The 16371-nt window shown below is 37.2% G+C and overlaps 1 protein-coding gene across 4 annotated transcripts in view; it reads right to left on the bottom strand.

Moving 5' to 3' along the window:
- The window catches only part of RBL1 (RB transcriptional corepressor like 1), a 69670-nt gene that overhangs the window by 12251 nt on the left and 41048 nt on the right, over positions 1-16371 (bottom strand). For all 4 annotated transcript variants that reach the window (XM_060077884.1, XM_060077881.1, XM_060077882.1 and 1 more), the window contains exons 16-19: positions 15778-15989; positions 9085-9261; positions 4527-4598; positions 2551-2641 (exon numbers count right to left, since the gene is read on the bottom strand). In XM_060077884.1, the coding sequence (XP_059933867.1) occupies positions 2551-2641; positions 4527-4598; positions 9085-9261; positions 15778-15989 (552 nt within the window). The remainder of the gene's footprint in view (positions 1-2550; positions 2642-4526; positions 4599-9084; positions 9262-15777; positions 15990-16371) is intronic.

Raw genomic sequence — 16371 nt, 5'->3', positions numbered from 1 at the left:
CCAAAAAAAAAAAAAGTCTACAAATAACAAATGCTGGAGGGGGTATGAAGAAAAGGGAACCCTCCTACACTGCTTGTGGGAATGTAAATTGCTGCAGCCACTATGGAAAACAGTATGGCAGTTCCACAAAAAACTAAAAACAGAGTTGCCATATGATCCAGCAATCCCACTCCTGGGCACATATCCAGACAAAACTATAATTTGAAAAGATACATGCACTCATATGTTCATTTACAATAGCCAAGACATGGAAACAACCTAAATGTCCATCAACAGATGAATGGATAAAGAAGATGTGGTATATAGACACAACGGATTATTACTCAGCCACAAAAAAGAATGAAATAATGCCATTTGCAGCAACATGGGTGGACCTAGAGATTATCATTCTAAGCAAAGTAAGTCAGAAAGAGAAAGACAAATACCACATGATATCACTTACATGTGGAATCTAAAATATGACAGAAATGAACATATCTACAAAACAGAAACAGACTCACAAATGTATAGAACAGATTTGTGGTTGCCAAGGGGGGTGGGGGAGGGAAGGATTGGGAGTGGAATTAGCAGATGCAAACTATTATACATAGGATGGATAAATAACAAAGTCAGACGCAAACTATCGTATGTAGGATGGATAAATAATGAAGTCCTACTGTGTAGCACAGGGAAATATATTCAATATCCTATGATAAACCATAATGGAAAAAATATGAAAAAGAATATATATATGTATTAAAAAAAAAAAGCAGATTGATTAACATATTTGAGACACTACCCACAACAGCATGATAGACATGAGAGATCCAGTGAGGTCTGTGGGGCTTTACTATTATGAATGATGCCCAGGCCTGAACTCTGATGCATGTTGTTTGCTTGATCTTGGCTTTAAGTTTAACAGAATCCTACTCTGGAATCTTGGCATCTACTCTGAGTGAACTTTTTATGTGAGGAGGTGGTTGGTCAGGTGGCATAGGATGCATAAACTGTGTGTTTTTTAAAATAGTAATTATTTTATTCCTAATTATGAATTTGTTTATAGAACCAGAACTGTTCTTCCCAAGGTGGTGTTCTTTGGTGTGTCCAAGTCTAGGTCATAGCAACTAGCCACAGCTCCAGGAACTGGAACTTGTCTTATCTGAACACAGACTTGCGAGACTGTATCCTCCTCAATAACTTTGTCCCTTTTTTGGTGCCGGAATTCCTCAGTCTATTATCACTGGATACTCTCCCTGCTCTGTGCCATCACCAGTGGACAGGATCTTAAGAATGGTTTTTTGTTTGCCTGCTAATAAATATCTAGTTAATAAATGTATATAAAACAGAACTGGACCTGAAACCTTTATGTTGTAGAGAGGGTAGCTAACCTTCAGTTACCTCAAACTTTATCATCAAACTTATCAAATTCTGTCTTGAACTTCACTGCTCCTTGTATCCCAAACACTCGCTAGCAGTTCCTTTTTTCTCATAGAACACAGTTTCCCAGCTAACCTGATGCCTGGTTTTGCAAGGACAGAAAAACCACCCAGGACAGGTGAGCAACATATATAACAAAAATAGGAAGGTTTTTTTTTTTTGTATTTTGTCAGGTTTACTTCCTAATGTACTTCTTCTCATTGCCTTGAAAAGGCTCAGGGATAATTTATCTATGTAAAAAGAATTGAGTTTGGCCTGTGTAACCTTAGATGGGATCAGATTCTAGGACATTATTATTAAAGAATTTTTTTGTTAAGATCTTAAAAGTTCAGATACCAGTAGACACCATAATGATCATGGATATTTGGGTAATTAAAAAAAAATGTCTTTGACCCAGTCAATTTTCTCTAAGAATTTACCCTAAGGATGTGGACCAAAGATCAACCTACAATGATGTTCCTCACAAAGCTGTGTATAATTGGAAACAATCTAAGAGTCCCACAGTGTGAAATTAAATAAATTACAGTACTTATATACACATGTACACATATATATACATTAAGTAATGGAAAGTGAGACAAGGAAAAGGAGACAGATGAGACAAGGAAAAGAGATGGGCTGAAAAGGCATTTTTACAACTTATCAACATATGAATACTGAACATTTGATTCTTCTTTCTTTCAAAAAAATTACTAGTGCCTGAAGTCTTAGCATGATGGTAGTAACAAGGTGGCGACCTTGCTTTTGCTGATGGTGGCAGAATACCTATACACTTATTAACGAACAGGACATTTCCTTAATGTTCTCCACAGGTGGATCACTGACAGCTAACTTACTTTCTCTGTCATTCAGATTTATTTTTGAATTTTATTGTCTTTTATGAGTTTTTATTAATGTGTATAAGTATACTAGAAAACTTCTAAAACACAATTAACATGGGATAAATTAATGGTTTCAATACAACCTCTGTGGAGGGAGGTACCTGACCCATACTTACCTCAAAGTCATTTGCTTCTTCCCAACACGTATGCATTATCCACCCCACCTACACAATTAACTCCAGGACATCCACTGTATTATATACAATGTAACCAATAGTGTACTACATATAGAATCTTAAATTGGGCAACTTACCACAATCTGTCATTTCAAAATCACCATTCAGGTTTTTATTGTATGTCACAACTTCTCTTGGAATACTTTTCAACAGTACACTTCTGTAAACCTATATACATCAGAGGGGACAAAAAGGACTGCTGAGTCACAAAGAGGCACAGGTTAAGCAAAACCAAAATAAGGACAAGATATCAAGCCAATTAAAAAGTATTTGTCTGTATGGGTGATAATCAAGGGCAAGATGTTAGTAGCCTTGGTAAATGCAGATTATGGCAAACATCTTAGAAGAGGGGATACTGAAGCAGAGCTTACCACCTCAAAATAACCACTGCAGAAGGTTACAAAACAGAAGAATTAAGTAAGGAGCAACTAAACACTGATGAGCAGGTTTTGCCAAATAAAAGCAACTTAAAAGATATGAACCTATTTCTTCTTCTTTTTAATTTCTTACATGAGACTCATTTGATCTCACTGGGGCTTGTTTTCCTGCTCCCATCCCATGCCCATCTCCTTTCAGATGGCCACATGAAAATCTGTTCCCCTCCCTGCCCCTAAACTGTTTTTAACCTCCAAGGTAGCTGAAAGGAATGATCCATTCTCCCTCATCCTATGGATATCGGTATTGAGAGAATATTTAGGAAGCTGTGGCTTAAACCATTTTTGACCCATATTAACTTCACCTTAATGATCTTAAGGGATACTCTGAACCTCTCTAAGCTCTGTTCCTAAGGGACTTTTCTGAAGAGGCCTGGAAACCAGGCCTCTTCCACCCTGTCACAGGATGTAAGAAATACCTATACTTGGCTCTTCTAATATCTCTATATTGCTAGCAGTGTATTTGGGGCTTAAGTAAAGAAGTGAAACTAACTGTGGGGCTCTCATAGAAGGGGGTATGGCTACTAGCACTGGGGCCAGGGATATCTGAGCTACCACATCTCTCTTTTTGTCTAAGGTGGCAGATCACTGGGCCAGAGAAGAGGCCATTATGCTCCTTTAGAGCAGAGCAATCAGGTTCTTGAATGACCAAGGCCTTAAGGTAACCTAATCCTGTGTTCTTCAGCTACAATAATAACAATAATATAGAGCTAACAGTTATTAAATGCTTACTATGTACCAGGTCACTACGCTAACATTTTATATTTCCATGACTGAAAGGTTGTACAGAATTCTCACCAGGGCTATTATATCAGAAATGCCTGGTATCTATTCAAAGATGCAAACATTAAGATTCTTATCAAATGGAAAAAGAAGCTAGACTTAAGTTAATATATCCTCAAATTTCACTGGATTTAAACATCATCAGAGAATCAAGTTTTATATAATTAAAGAATATTATTATAAACATTTTTCATTAGTGAAAAATTAAATAATTTTTAATTTTTCACTCAAATAAATGAACAAATGGAATACGAGAACGTGTGAGAAGTATATGCATATATAATATATAGGGACTTCCTTGGTGGCACAGTGGTTAAGAATCCACCTGCCAATGCGGGGGAAACGGGTTCGATCCTTGGTCTGGGAAGATCCCACATGCCGCAGAGCACCTAAGCCTGTGCACCACAACTACTAAGTCTGCGCACTAGAGCCCGTGAGCCAACTACTGAGCCTGTGTGCCACAACTACTGAAGCCCGTGTGCCTAGAGCCTGTGCTCCGCAACAAGAGAAGCCACCACAATGAGAAGCCTGTGCACCGCAACGAAGAGTAGCCCCCACTCGCCGCAACTAGAGAAAGCCCGTGTGTAGCAATGATGACCTAATGCAGCCATAAATAAATAATAAATAAATAAATAATATAGATTAGTCAGAAAGAGCAAGATTTTTGGCTTCCACTGAAACTGTTTTTTAATTAAAACTGTCTCGAGTTTAACGGTGTCCATTAAACCAAAAAATCTATAGTAAAACTAGAAAAGAAGTTTACCTTTTACATGACTTGTCAGCAGAGAAATAGTACAAATCTATTTTTGGACAGAAGGAAAAATAATGTAACTCACATGACTATTAGCTTGAGGCTGATTCCTATAACTTTTCATTATTTCTTGAAAAGTTCTTTCTTCTTTTGTTACCTAAGGAAAATAAGAACTGCATTTATCAATTGCTTTTAAAAGAAAAATGGCTCTGAACAAAAACTTCAATTACAGGTCGGCATTGAGAGCGGTCTTGCAGAAAGCCATTAACCCCAGGCCACTCAATAACTAAAATCTACTACCATTTTATGACTTTTACTACCTTAAAAGTTCAGGCTTGGGGACTTCCCTGGTGGTGCAGTGGTTAAGAATCCGCCCGCCAATGCAGGGGACACGGGTTCGAGCCCTGGTCCAGGAAGATCCCACATGCCACGGAGCAACTAAGCCCATGCACCACAACTACGGAGCCTGCGCTCTAGAGCCTGTAGGCCACAACTACTGAGCCCGTGTGCCACAACTACTGAAGTCCGTGCACCTAGAGCCCATGCTCTGCAACAAGAGAAGCCACTGCAGTGAGAAGCCCGAGCACTGCAACGAAGAGTAGCCCCCGCTTGCCGCAACTAGAGAAAGCCCACATGCAGCAACGAAGACCCAATGCAGCCATAGATAAATAAAAAGTAAAATAAAATTAAAAAAAAAAAAAGTTCAGGCTTTGTGGCCTGTGGGGACTCAGCTAATAGTTTCATTAATCAAAAGCACTAAGACTGCTATGGTATCACTACCAAAAATGCATCTCTTTATAAAAAAGAATGATATAAGAAAACTCAGATCTGCTGAATCCCTTGCAGTCTCCAGTTGTATTAGTTTTTAAGTACTTATTTAAAATTAACCACATACTAAAGGATAGAAAACGTCTTGTGATTCACAATAAGACAGAGGTTATTACAGGATTAGGTTTTTAATAGTTCAGAACAGACTGTAGGGTTTTAACACTTAGAAAAGTCACAGTGGTGGCCAAAAGAAAGAAAATAAATTAGTGATCCATAAAGGAATCCCTTCTAGTCTATTTATTATCACAGAGTTCACTTAAATTACTCTTTTCTTCTCCTTCACTGTCCATTAGCACTAAACCTGTTCTCCATAATGATATTCTCCATAGAAACGGCAAAGCCTGAGCTATGGTAGTTTTCAAAAAAACACAAATGATTAGTTAAGATGGCAGACAGCAGAAGCAAGAACTACAATCCTGCAGCGTGCAGAATGGAAACCGCAATCACAGGAAGTTAGACAAAGTGAAACGGCAGAGGAATATGTCCCAGATAAAGGAACAAGATAAAACCCCAGAAGAACAGCTATAAGTGAAGTGGAGACAGGCAACCTTCCGAAAAAAGAATTCAGAAAAATGATAGTGAAGATGATCAAGGATCTCAGAAAAAGAACAGAGGCAAGGATAGAGAAGATGCAAGAAATGTTTAACAAAGACCTAGAAGAATTAAAGAACAAAGAAACAGAGATGAACAATACAATATCTGAAATGAAAAATACACTAGAAGGAATCAATAGCAGAATAACTGAGGCAGAAGATTGGATAAGTGACCTGGAAGACAGAATGGTATAAATCACTGCCGTGGAACAGAATAAAGAAAAAAGAATGAAAAGAAATGAAGACAGTCAAAGAGACCTCTGGGAAAACATTAAATGCATCAACATTCACATTATAGGGGTCCCAGAAGGAGAAGAGACAGAAAGGACCTGAGAAAATATTTGAAGAGATAACAGCTGAAAACCTCCCTAACATGGGAAAGGAAACAGTCACCCAAGTCCAGGAAGGGCAGAGAGTCCCAGGCAGGATAAACCCAAGGAAGAACACACCGAGACACAGAGTAATCAAACTGACAAAAATTAAAGAAAAAATACTAAAAGCAACAAGAGAAAAATGACAAATAACATACAAGGGAACTTCCATAAGGTTATGAGCTGACTTCTCAGCAGAAACTCTGCAGGCCAGAAGGGAGTGGCATGATGTATTTAAAGTGATGAAAGGGAAGAAACTACAACCAAGAATACTCTAACCAGCAAGGCTCTTATTCAGATTTGATGGAGAAATCAAAAGCTTTACAGATAAGCAAAAGCTAAGAGAATTCAGCACCACAGAGCAGCTTTGCAACAAATGCTGAAGGAACTTCTCTAAGCAGAAAAGAAAAGGCTACAACTAGAAACAAGAAACTTACGAATGGAAAAGCTCACCAGTAAAGGCAAACATACAGTAAAGGTAGGAAATCATCCACATGCTAATATGATATCAAAATCAGCAATTACGAGAAGGGGAGAACACAAATTCAGGATATTGGAAATGCATTTGAAATTAAGAGGCCAGCAACTTAAAACAATCTTGTTTATATATAGATTGCTATATCAAATCCTCATGGTAACCGCAAATCAAAAATCTACAATACACAAACAAAAAAGAAAAAGGAATCGAAACACAACACTAAAGTTAGTCATCAAATTACAAGAGAAGAGAACAAAAGAGGAAGGGAACGAGAAAAAATGTTTCGTAACTCTACGTCTCTTGATTTTTTGTATTTTCCATCTCTGTGATATGCTGTTTTTTCGTTTCCTCAGCTCTATATTCTCATCCATGAGTCTTTTGGGTTGGAATTTGGTTTCCATTACAAGTTTCATTCAGTTCTTTTTGACATCTTTCAGGTCCTTTTTAAAGTGATTTGGCCTTTGTTCATAAAAAGAATTTTCCTTTATACATTGAATCATTTTAAACATATAATTGCATAATTTGAGATCAATAATTCCATTACCTGAAACTTTTGAATATCTAACCTGCTCTAAATTTTATCTGTTGACATACTCACATTGGCTTATTTCCTTGATTGTTTTATAATTTTGGATTTTTTAGTTCTGTTTTAATTAGGATTTAATTTGTGTGAATACTGAATGGCTTCAGGGTTGAGTGTTTCATACCTCAAAGTAGTTTGCTTCTGCTGGGAACCCCAGTGATATTATTAGCTCTAGGACAACTTTTGGTTTTGTTGTTGCTATTATTGTTACTGTTTTGACTTTGGGGATTCTTTTTTTTTGGCCATGCCGTGTGTCTTGTGGGATCTTGGTTCCCCGACCAGGGATTGAACCTGCACCCTCGGCAGTGAAAGCGCAGAGTCCTAACCCTAGAGATTCTTGGAATGGTAAAATAAATGAGGTATGCAAATTGGTGTGGTTTTAAAAGTGGAAAGAGTGATACCAATATAAAGGATTATTAGTATGGATGCCAATGTAGAATGTGACTACAAAAGGGAAGTAACTATGTGGTCTTTTTCATGTTGTGTGTTATCTAGCTGTTGTGGAATAAATGTATAAAAACTGTAACCACAGAAGGAAATATTTGTAACTCTCTGTAAGTTATAAACCCAAGGCTGCTTTTTAGGGTTCTGGTATCCTTAAGAGAAATAATAAAAATAGTAACAGCTTAAAAAAAGATTAGTTAATAACATTTATTAATACCTATTTTGTATAGAGATTTTAAAAAGGTAATGTGAGAAGTCACAAAGGAGTTTGAAAACATGTCTTCTGCCTCAGAAAGCTGAAAAATTAGGTTGTAACATGTACATCTGCTAGGACTGGTAGTATGGCCAATATGATCAAGACCAAAGTTACAGATGATTGTTTCAGACATATTAGAATTTTTAAAAACAAGTAAGATATGCCATTTTATGACTTAAAACATACTGTAGCAACTAGAAAGTAAAATGCTCTTCTGAGGCAACAGAATAAATCACTGGAAAGCAATATAGTATAGAAGCTATTTTATACCAGATTTCTGAATCAGGAGAACATAGGTTGTCACTTATTGTGTAACTTTGGCCAAGTTACTTTCAGCTCTGGGCCTCAGTTACTCACCTAAAATGTAACGATCATTTTACTTTAAAGTACAAGATTAGAGGTGTCACGGGGTGATGGTGGAAATGGTTCTCCATTAATAGTGTGGAGAACCATTTTACTACAAATGGTCTCTAAGATATTTTCCAATTTTTTTTACAACCAGTGAATTCTTATGAAGCGAGAAGGCTGATTACTATGAAAGTAAATGAAGGACTTCCCTGGTGGCACAGTGGTTAAGAATCCGCCTCTCCCAATTCAGGGAACATGGGTTTGATGCCTGGTCCAGGAAGATCCCACACACCACATACCATGGAGCAATTAAGCCCGTGAGCCACAACTACTGAGCCTGCGCTCTAGAGCCCACAAGCCACAACTACTGAGCACATGTGCCACAACTACTGAAGCCTGCATGCCTAGAGCCTGTGCTCTGCAACAAGAGAAGCCACTGCAATGAGAAGCCCACGCACTGCAAGGAAGAGTAGCCCCCACTCTCTGCAACTAGAGAAAGCCCGCACACAGCAACGAAGACCCAACACAGCCAAAAATAATAAATAAATAAAATAAATAAATTTATAAAATAAAAAAAAAAGAAAGTAATGAAGAGTCCATAGAAATAGATATAGTAGCTGGAATTTACCACTGTTGGCTTGCAGCACTTAAGGCAAACTAACAATCAAGTGCAACAGATTTTCACCTCAGGTCTCAAATACAGGTAACTATGGCAAAGAGCTTCCCCCAACTTATACATTACCTTTGCCATGATGTAAAAGGCACAAAGGAGGAGCTGATCCAAATGTCTGTCTTTCATCAGATCAGGACAGTGAACTAAAGTGAATTCAAAACATGTCCATATCTTCCTTCTTAACTCATTTGAAACATCCAGTTTTAAACATAAATCACGTAAGCGTACACTTGCCAAATGATAGACCTAAGATGAAAGATAGCACATTGATGCAAAAAAACAAGTAAATAATTTCTCAAATTTATGTCTTACCATGAACATGGGCTTTTAGGCCAAGATTAATAAACACCTAAGGCTGCTGATGCATTAAGTTACATAAAATTCTGTCTGTCTTTTTTTTTTTTTTTAGTATAATTTTTGGCATTTATTCTCATTGGTGGATTTGTTTTTTGGTTTGGTTGCTCGCTTCTTTCTTTTTCCTTTTTTTACTTTCTATTTTTTTATTTTTAATAATATATTTTTTATTTTTCAATTTTATAACTTTATTTTATTTCTCTTTCTTTCTTTTTTTCTCCCTTTTCTTCTGAGCCATGTGGCTGACAGGGCCTTGGTGCTCCGGCTGGGTGTCCGGCCTGAGCCTCTGAGGTGGGAAAGCCGAGTTCAGGACAGTGGTGGTCCACCAGAGACCTCCCAGCCCCACATAATATCAAATGGCGAAAGCTCTCTTAGAGATCTCCATCTCAATGTGAATACCCAGCTCCACTCAATGAACAGCAAGCTACAGTGATGGACACCCTATGCCAAACAACTAGCAAGACAGGAACACAACCCTATCCATTAGCAGAGAGGCTGCCTAAAATCATAATGAGGTCACAGACACCCCAAAACACACCACTGGATGCGGTCCAGCTCACCAGAAAGACAAGATCCAGCCTCATCCACCAGAACACAGGCACCAGTCCCCTCCACTAGAAAGCCTACAAAACCCACTGAACCAACCTCACCCACTGGGGGGCAGACACCAAAAACAACAAGAACTATGAACCTGCAGCCTGCGAAAAGGAGACCCCAAACACAGTAAGTTAAGCAAAATGAGAAGACAGAGAAATACACAGCAGATGAAGGAGCAAGGTAAAAACCCACCAGACCAAACAAATGAAGAGGAAACAGGCAGTCTACCTCAAAAAGAATTCAGAGTAATGATAGTACAGATGATCCAAAATCTTGGAAATAGAATGGAGAAAATACAAGAAACGTTTAACAAGGACCTAAAAAAACTAAAGAGCAAACAAACAATGATGAACAACACAATAAATGAAATTAAAAATTTTCTAGAAGGGGCTTCCCTGGTGGCACAGTGGTTGAGAGTCCGCCTGCCGATGCAGGGGACGCAGGTTCGTGCCCTGGTCCGGGATGATCCCACATGCCGCAGAGCGGCTGGGCCCGTGAGCCATGGCCGCTGAGCCTGTGCTCCGCAATGGGAGAGGCCACAACAGTGAGAGGCCCGTGTACCGCAAAAAAAAAAAAAAAAAAAAAAAATTCTCTAGAAGAAATCAATAGCAGAATAACTAAGGCAAAAGAACACATAAGTGACCTGGAAGATAAAATAGTGGAACTAACTACCACAGAGCAGAATAAAGAAAAAAGAATGAAAAAAATCAAGGACAATCTCAGAGACCTCTGGGACAACACAAAATGCACCAACATTCAAATTATAGGGGTCCCAGAAGAAGAAGAGAAAAAAAAAGGGACTGAGAAAATATTTGAAGAGATTATAGTTGAAAACTTCCCTAATAGTCAATCAAGTCTAGGAAGCACAGAGAGTCCCATACAGGATAAATCCAAGGAGAAACATGCCAAAACACATATTAATCAAATGATCAAAAATTAAATACAAAGAAAAGATATTAAAAGCAGCAAGGGAAAAGCAACAAATAACATACAAGGGAACCCCCATAATGTTAACAGCTGATTTCTCAGCAGAAACTCTGCAAGCCAGAAGGAAGTGGCAGGACATATTTAAAGTGATGAAAGAGAAAAACCTACAACCAAGATTACTCTACCCATCAAGGATCTCATTCAGATTTGATGGAGCAATTGAAACCTTTACAGACAAGCAAAAGCTAAGAGAATTCAGCACCACCAAACCAGCTCTATAACAAATGCTAAAGGAACTTCCCTAGGCAGGAAACACAAGAGAAGGAAAACACTTACAATAACAAACCCCCAAAAATTAAGAAAATGGTAACAGAAACACATATATTGATAAATACCTTAAATGTAAATGGATTAAATGCTCCAACCAAAAGACATAGACTGGCTGAATGGATACAAAAACATGACCCGTATATATGCTGTCTACAAGAGACCCACTTCAGACCTAGGGACACATAGAGACTGAAAGTGAGGGGATGGAAAAAGATATTTCATGCAAATGGAAATCAAAAGAAAGCTGGAGTAGCAATTCTCATATCAGATAAAGTAGATTTTAAAATAAAGAATGTTACAAGAGACAAGGAAGGACACTACATAATGATCAAGGGATCAATCCAAGAAGATATAACATTTGTAAACATTTATGCACCCAACACAGGATCACCTCAGTACATAAGGCAAATGCTAACAGCCATAAAAGGGGAAATTGACAGCAACACAATAATAGTAGGAGACTTTAACGCCTACTTTCATCAATGGACAGATCATCCAAAATGAAAATAAATAAGGAAACACAAGCTTTAAATGATACATTAAACAAGATGGACTTAATGGATATTAATAGGACATCCCATCCCAAAACAACAGAATACACTTTCTTCTCAAGTGCCCATAGAACATTTTCCAGGATAGATCATATCTTGGGTCACAAATCAAGCCTTGCTAAATTTAAGAAAATTGAAATTGTATCAGTTATCTTTTCTGACCACAATGCTATGAGACTAGATACCAATAACAGGAAAAAATGTGTGAAAAATACACAAACATGGAGGCTAAACAACACACTACTAAATAACCAAGAGATCACTGAAGAAATCAAAGAGGTAATCAAAAAATACCTAGAAACAAATGACAAAGAAAACACGATGACCCAAAACCTATGGGATGCAGCAAAAACAGTTCTAAGAGGGACGTTTATAGCAATACAATCCTACCTCAAGAAACAAGAAACATCTCAAATAAACAACCAAACCTTACACCTAAAGCAATTAGAGAAAGAAGAACAAAAAAACGTCAAAGTTAGCAGAAGGAAAGAAATAATAAACATGAGATCAGAAATAATGAAAAAGAAATGAAGGAAAAAATAGCTAAGATCAATAAAACTAAAAGATGGTTCTTTGAGAAGATAAAGAAAAATGATAAACCACTAGCCAGACTCATCAGGAAAAAAAGGGAGAAGACTCACATCAATAGAATTAAAAATGAAAAAGGAGAAGTAATAACTGACACTGCAGAAATACAAAGCATCATGAGAGATTACTAAAAGCAACTATATGCCAAAAAAATGGACAATCTGGAAGAAATGGACAAATTCTTAGAAAGGTATAACCTTCCAAGACTGAACCAGGAAGAAACAGAAAACATGAAGAGACCAATCACAAGCACTGAAATTGAAACTGTGATTAAAAATCTTCCAACAAACAAAAGCCCAGGACCAAATGGACTCACAGGAGAATTCTAGCAAACATTTAGAGAAGAGCTAACACATATCCTTCTCAAACTCTTCCAAAATATAGCAGAGGGAGGAACACTCCCAGACTTATTCTATGAGGCCACCATCACCCTGATACCAAAACCAGACAAAGATGTCACAAAAAAAAGAAAACTATAGGCCAATATCACTGATGAACATAGATGCAAAAATCCTCAACAAAATATTAGCAAACAGAATCCAACAGCACATTAAAAGGAACATACACCATGATCAAGTGGGGTTTATCCCAGGAATGCAAGGATTCTTCAACATACAGAAATCAATCAATGTGATAAACCATATTAACAAATTGAAGAATAAAAACCATATGATCATCTCAATAGATGCAGAAAAAGCTTTTGACAAAATTCAACAGCCATTTATGATAAAAACTCTCCAGAAAGTAGGCATAGAGGGAACTTTCCTCAACATAATAAAGGCCATATATGACAAACCCACAGCCAACATCGTTCTGAATGGTGAAAAATTGAAACCATTTCCACTAAGATCAGGAACAAGACAAGCTTGCCCACTCTCACCACTATTATTCCACATAGTTTTGGAAGTTTTAGCCACAGCAATCAGAGAAGAAAAAGAAATAAAAGGAATCCAACTTGGAAAAAAAGAAGTAAAACTGTCACTGTTCACAGATGACATGATACTATACATAGTGAATCCTAAAGATGCTACCAAAAAACTACTAGAGCTAATCAATGAATTTGGTAAAGTAGCAGGATATAAAATTCATGCACAGAAATCTCTTGCATTCCTATACACTAATGATGAAAAATCTGAAAGAGAAATTAAGGAAACACTCCCATTTACCACTGCAACAAAAAGAATAAAATACCTAGGAATAAACCTACCTAAGGTGACAAAAGACCTGTATGCAGAAAACTATAAGACATTGATGAAAGAAATCAAAGAGGATACTAATAGATGGAGAGACATACCATGTTCTTGGACTGGAAGAACCAACATTGTGAAAATGACTATACTACCCAAAGCAATCTACAGATTCAGTGCAATCCCTATCAAACTACCAATGGCATTTTTCACAGAACTAGAACAAAAAATTTCACAATTCATATGGAAACACAAAAGACCCCAAATAGCCAAAGCAATCTTGAGAATGAAAAACAGAGCTGGAGGAATCAGGCTCCTTGACTTCGGACTATACTACGAAGCTACGGTAATCAAGACAATATGGTACTGGCACAAAAAGAGAAATATAGATCAATGGAACAGGATAGAAAGCCCAGAGATAAACCCACGCACCTATGGTCACCTTATCTTTAATAAAGGAGGCACGAATATACAATGGAGAAAACACAGCCTCTTCAATAAGTGGTGCTGGGAAAACTGGACAGCTACATGTAAAAGAATGAAATTAGAACACTCCCTAACAGCATACACAAAAATAAACTCAAGATGGATTAAAGACCTAAACGTCAGGCCAAACACAATAAAATTCTTAGAGGAAAACATAGGCAGAACACTCCATGGCATACATCACAGCAAGATCCTGTTTGACCCACCTCCTAGAGAGACAGAAATAAAAACAAAAATAAACAAATGGGACCTAATGAAACTTAAATGCTTTTGCACAGCAAAGGAAACCATAAACAAGATGAAAAGATAACCCTCAGAATGGGAGAAAATATTTGCAAATGAAGCAACTGACAAAGGATTAATCTCCAAAATATACAAGCAGCTCATTCAGCTCAATATCAAGAAAACAACACAATCCAAAAATAGGCAGAAGACCTAAACAGACTTTTCTCCAAAGAAGATATAGAGATTGTCAACAAACACATGAAAGGATGCTCAAAATCAGTAATCATTAAAGAAATGCAAATCAAAACTACAATGAGGTTATAATCTCACACCAGTCAGAACGGCCATCATCAAAAAATCTACATACAATAAATGCTGGAGAGGGTGTGGAGAAAAGGGAACCCTCTTGCACTGCTGGTGGGAATGTAAATTGATACAACCACTATGGAGAACAGTATGGAGGTTCCTTAAAAAAGTAAAAATAGAACTACCATATGACCCCGCAATCCCACTATTGGGCATATACCCTGAGAAAACCATAATTCAAATAGAGTCATGTACCACAATGTTCATTGCAGTTCTACTTACAACAGCCAGGACATGGAAGCAACCTAAGTGTACATCGACAGATGAACAGATAAAGAAGATGTGGCACATATATACAATGGAATGTTACGTAGCCATAAAAAGAAACGAAATTGAGTTATTTGTAGTGAGGTGGATGGATCTAGAGACTGTCATAAAGAGTGAAGTAAGTCAGAAAGAGAAAAACACTTGTATTTCACAATATTGTGAAAAACCCTTGTATGTTGCTATCAGGAATATAAATGGTGCAGCCACTGTGGGAAACTGTATAGCATTTTCTCAAAAATTAAATTTAGAATTACTATTCTACTTCTGTATATACCCAAAGAATTGAAAGCAGACTTGGATACCTGTACACCAATGTTCATAGCAACACTATTCACTCACAATAACCAAAAGGTAGAAAGAACCCAAATGTCCATCTATAGATGAATGGATAAACAAAATATGGTATATACATACCATGGAATATTAGTCAGTCTTAAAAAGGAAGGAAATTCTGACCATGCTGCAATATGGAAGAACCTTGAAAACATTATGCTAAGTGAAATAAGCCTGTCAAAAAAGGACAAACCTTATATAATTCCACTTATATGAGGTACCTAGAGTAGTCAAATTCATAGAGACAGAAAGTAGAATAATGGCTACCAGGGGCTGGGGGTGGGGGGAAGAAATGAGGAGTTACTATTTAATGGGTACAGAGTTTCAGTTTAGGAAGATGAAAAAGTCTGGAGATGGATGATGGTGGAAGCTGCACAACAATGTGAATGTACTAATGATATTTAGCTGTACACTTAAAAATGGTTAAAATAGTAAATTTCATGTATATTTTACCACACACAAAAAAAAAGAAGGCTAAAGCTGCCCTCTGTTACTCAATCTTTCTTGCATTGATTAAAGGAGACCTTTATAGATGCTATAAAAACACGTACCTTTCTATAAAACAGTGCTAAGGACCCAGTTCTCTTTGGTTTGCTTATTCCAACTGAATGTACCTCTTGTGCTTTAGTCAAATGGGTCTGTTTTGGAGAAGCACCAATTAATGACTGAGCCGTAAGTGATACAGGACTCTCGACTTTGGACTCCTGAGTTGTATTCATGGAAATTGGTATCAGTGTGATCTCTCCAGCATCATTTGCAATACCTGAATGTACAAGCAAGAGTTCTTAGTTTTAGAAATGTGTCCCAGAAAAGTTGTCAGTTCTTCCTTCCTTGCTTCCTTCCTCCCTCTCTCCCTCCCTTCCTTTCTTTACTATCTATCTATCTATCTACCTACCTATCTATCTATTTATCTATCTATCATGCATAGGAATATGTTAGAAGCCACAAAAATAGTAATTCTAGTTATGATACTCTTATTTTCTATTTCTGCTCTGAAACAATAAAATTGTTTTCTTCTGAGCTCTAAAGGAGATGTTTTTAATCAATAAACAAAATTCTTCCTCAATGCACTTATTTGTAAAACTCAGATAAGAAAATAAAATAAGTCCTAACAAAGAGGGTTGTAAATTTATAAAATGTGAAAA

This window comes from Mesoplodon densirostris, chromosome 16 (genome assembly GCF_025265405.1).
Source record: "Mesoplodon densirostris isolate mMesDen1 chromosome 16, mMesDen1 primary haplotype, whole genome shotgun sequence".
Classification (NCBI taxonomy): Eukaryota; Metazoa; Chordata; class Mammalia; order Artiodactyla; family Ziphiidae; genus Mesoplodon; species Mesoplodon densirostris.
Note: the sequence above shows the minus strand (reverse complement) of the source record. Positions and strands in the feature narration are given on the sequence as shown.